General features: G+C 36.1%; 1 protein-coding gene across 1 annotated transcript; it reads left to right on the top strand.

Moving 5' to 3' along the window:
• Positions 1-1,109: 1,109 nt before the first annotated feature.
• On the top strand, positions 1,110-3,594 carry LOC100776969 (probable pectinesterase/pectinesterase inhibitor 12). The gene is made up of 2 exons (XM_003546483.5): positions 1,110-2,277; positions 2,706-3,594. Exons 1-2 carry the CDS (start codon positions 1,344-1,346, stop codon positions 3,392-3,394), a joined length of 1,623 nt encoding a protein of 540 aa, XP_003546531.1. The 5' UTR covers positions 1,110-1,343; the 3' UTR covers positions 3,395-3,594.
• The last annotated feature ends 300 nt before the right edge of the window (positions 3,595-3,894 follow it).

The following is a 3,894-nucleotide window of genomic DNA, read 5'->3' as shown; positions in this document are numbered from 1 at the left end:
CTTGACTACTTGAGATTCTGACGTGATTATTTCAAGACACAAAGTAAAGTTGTCTGGAGGTGCCACATACAAACCATTAATTAACTATTAATGAAGCATAAATGGTTTCATAGGAATGATCACTTCAATTTTAGTACAAATTATAAACATTAGAGTATGAATTAATTAGCATCATGTTAAAGAAGAAGCAAATGAAGTTGTACTAACATAGCTAAATTGTTTTCAATGCAAACCCATAGCTAGTGGGGTAATCCAGTCTTCAAAGCCGCTTCACGGGTTGCCATATTATTCCATCATTCACGGTCATCACCCCCTTCCAACAAATAAAATAAAGAATATATTACCCAAAGGTTGCACAGTGTCAGAATCCTGAACCTTTTAGCAGAGTACGTAACCTAGAAATTTTACGAGCATGATGTACAAGAGAAAACCCAAATGGACAATTGGATACCTTCAGCAGCATTCGGATATCTTAATTAAAGTTTAGGGTTTAACTTTTTACTTGTAAATGAAGTTACAATTAAAATGTCACTTTATTTTTATAAAAAAAGTGAGGAAAAATGCAACATTCAATTGATGTGGCTACACATTATATATACAACTCAGAACAGGAGAGGAGTTTCATAGAAAACACTCATTATATTAATTGAACAATGATAAAATAAAGCTTATTTTTAACGTGTCAATTTTACTCTTAATAATTCTATAGCCGATCATGATAGAAGAGATTAGTTATGTGACAAATAGAAACTTAGATACCTCTGAGTTAACAAAAAAATTGGATACCAACACGGAAACACATAAATTGAACTTCTGAGCTCAAAGTACTTTAGGTTCCTCAATTTTTTAGTAGCTGTGGCGCACCATGGCTTGCATTATTTTAACTGCCAGCTCCAAAACGAAAACAGGAATGACCTAACATGCAGTCAATGTCTTCCTGTCCGAGAGTGTACTACTCGATCTCTTTCATAGAAATACATGATTTTTTACACTATCCTCCAGAGCAACTTGCTACTCAACACACCCAAAAAGTAATGTAACTTTTTATTTTTCTCATGATTTGCCTCTTATTTCATTTTGCTAAATACAAATAAAAAGAAGTCTTTCAAGAGAAACAAACAAAGGTACCCCACCTAAACTAAAAAGGAGAAAAATCAATATGGTTGTGGCAGATATCCAATATTTCAGCTATCATACATTAGTTCGAACAAACCCCGTGTTACTTTAGATTCTAATCAGTGTCCCCCATCACTCCTTTAGCAAGTGTCTTATTTAAGGGATTCAAATACTCAACAACTTCCCCTTTGAATACTTTCCATTACTTTTTTTTTTCCTTATTTTTCATGGCTCATTCATCTCATAAACTCTTTTTCCTTCTGCTTTCAATCTTCTTCTCACACACCTGTGCTGTAAACTCTTCCAATGCTTCCACAACACTTCATACCAATCTCTCTTCCTTAAAATCTTTCTGCACAACCACTCCATACCCAGAAGTTTGTTCCAATTCATTGAAGCTATCCATCTCAATAAACATAAGTCCAAACATAATCAACTACCTCCTTCAGTCCCTCCAAGTAGCAATATCTGAAACCACAAAGCTCTCAAATCTCTTCCACAACGTTGGACACTCAAACATCATAGAGAAGCAAAGAGGAGCTGTTCAAGACTGCAGGGAACTCCACCAATCCACATTAGCTTCTTTGAAAAGATCACTATCAGGGATCCGTTCCTCCAACTCCAAGAACATAGTTGATGCAAGAGCTTACCTCAGTGCAGCACTCACCAACAAGAACACATGTCTAGAAGGACTAGATTCTGCTTCTGGAATAATGAAGCCATCTCTGGTGAAATCTGTGATCGACACTTACAAGCATGTCAGTAACTCTCTTTCAATGCTCCCTAAGCCAGAGATGGGGGCACCCAATGCGAAAAAGAATAACAAGCCTTTGATGAATGCTCCAAAGTGGGCATCAAGCAGTGACCAAAGGCTCTTTGAAGACTCAGATGGGGAAAATTATGACCCAAATGAAATGCTTGTTGTGGCTGCAGATGGAACTGGGAACTTTAGCACCATCACTGAAGCCATCAACTTTGCTCCGAATAACAGCATGGATAGGATAGTCATCTATGTCAAAGAAGGGATTTACGAGGAAAATATAGAAATCCCAAGCTATAAGACCAACATTATGATGCTTGGCGATGGAAGTGATGTGACTTTCATAACTGGTAACAGAAGCGTCGGTGATGGCTGGACCACTTTCAGATCTGCAACTCTAGGTGAAGCCTTTGCACCCTTTTCAAATTTTGTGCAATTAATAATTTAGCATGCATTGGTTACCCCTTGGCACAGGGCTGAGAAGTAACAGAACAAAAAAGTTAACGGATCTTTGTCTGTCTAAGTAGCTCTTTTTTAGAAGAAATTACTACATAATCTAAGACGCGTGATCTTCGTCAATCTCATTCGTTACATGTATGCCAACATCACGTAATCCTAGACTATATAATAATATAACAAGAAGATCTAGTTTAATTCATTGACCAAAGTACACGAGTAATTATAAATTTTCTTATACATGTTTTGATAAAAAAAAAACTGTAAAATAATATCTTCTTGTTTAGTGATTTGATTATTGCTTGTTTATGTCAATTTTTCTCTAAAGTGGCCAAAATGGAAATTACATGATTATGTTCTCTATGTTTTTCAGCTGTCTTTGGTGATGGTTTTCTGGCACGTGATATTGCGATTGAAAACAGCGCAGGGCCAGAGAAGCATCAAGCAGTGGCCTTGAGGGTAAATGCAGACCTAACAGCTTTCTACAGGTGTGCAATTTATGGCTACCAAGACACTCTATATGTCCACTCCTTTAGACAATTCTATAGAGAGTGTGACATTTATGGTACCATTGATTACATATTTGGAAATGCAGCAGTGATTCTACAAGAATGTAACATCATATCAAGAAAACCAATGCCTGGTCAATTCACAGTAATCACTGCACAATCTAGAGATAGCCCAGATGAGGACACTGGTATCTCATTCCAAAATTGCTCAATCATAGCAACTCTTGATCTCTATTCCAACTCTAGCAGCTTCAAGAGCTACCTTGGGAGGCCATGGAGGGTGTATTCTCGCACTGTTTACCTTGAGTCCTACATTGATGACTTCATTGACGCAAAGGGTTGGACAAAGTGGTCTAATGAGCAAGGATTGAACACTTTGTATTACGGAGAGTATGACAACTATGGACCTGGTTCCGGCACAGAGAAGCGTGTGCAATGGTTTGGGTACCATTTGATGGATTATGGTGATGCCTATAATTTCACAGTTTCGCAGTTCATCAATGGAGATGGTTGGCTTGATACTACGTCCGTTCCTTATGATGATGGGATTTGAGCAATGTATAATAAGTTTAGTTCGTTAATTGTTAAGGTACTTACAATTGTCACTATCCTCTGGAGTATGACTACTAAGGTACTTACTAAAGTAACATTGTAAAATAAGAAAAGTTCATGGCTAATTACACAGCTGATTTGATTAATTTTATGACGCTAGTACCATTCAATATATGTCGTCTCACCAGAACACACTCAAAACCTTTGTTTGATAAAGAAGAAATAGGAAGGATGAGCATAGATAGAAATAATATAGTTTGTTTGGTAGAGTAGATTAAAGAGAACATAATTTTAAAATTTATTGTACTATTTTCATCTATCTCTTTATTCTTTTTTTTCATTATTTATTTATTTTTTTCACTGAAATACCTTTCATTTTAGATTTTATCATAATATCAACATATGCCACATCAATAAAAAAAGACATGATATGATGACATCATGAACCATATTACCATAGATACATGACATCAGGCACTTAGGTAAAAAATGTCATGCTAA

Source organism: Glycine max, chromosome 15 (assembly GCF_000004515.6).
Source record: "Glycine max cultivar Williams 82 chromosome 15, Glycine_max_v4.0, whole genome shotgun sequence".
In the NCBI taxonomy this organism is placed as follows: Eukaryota; Viridiplantae; Streptophyta; class Magnoliopsida; order Fabales; family Fabaceae; genus Glycine; species Glycine max.
The sequence above is the reverse complement of the archived record's forward strand: the minus strand, read 5'-3'. Positions and strand labels throughout refer to the sequence as shown.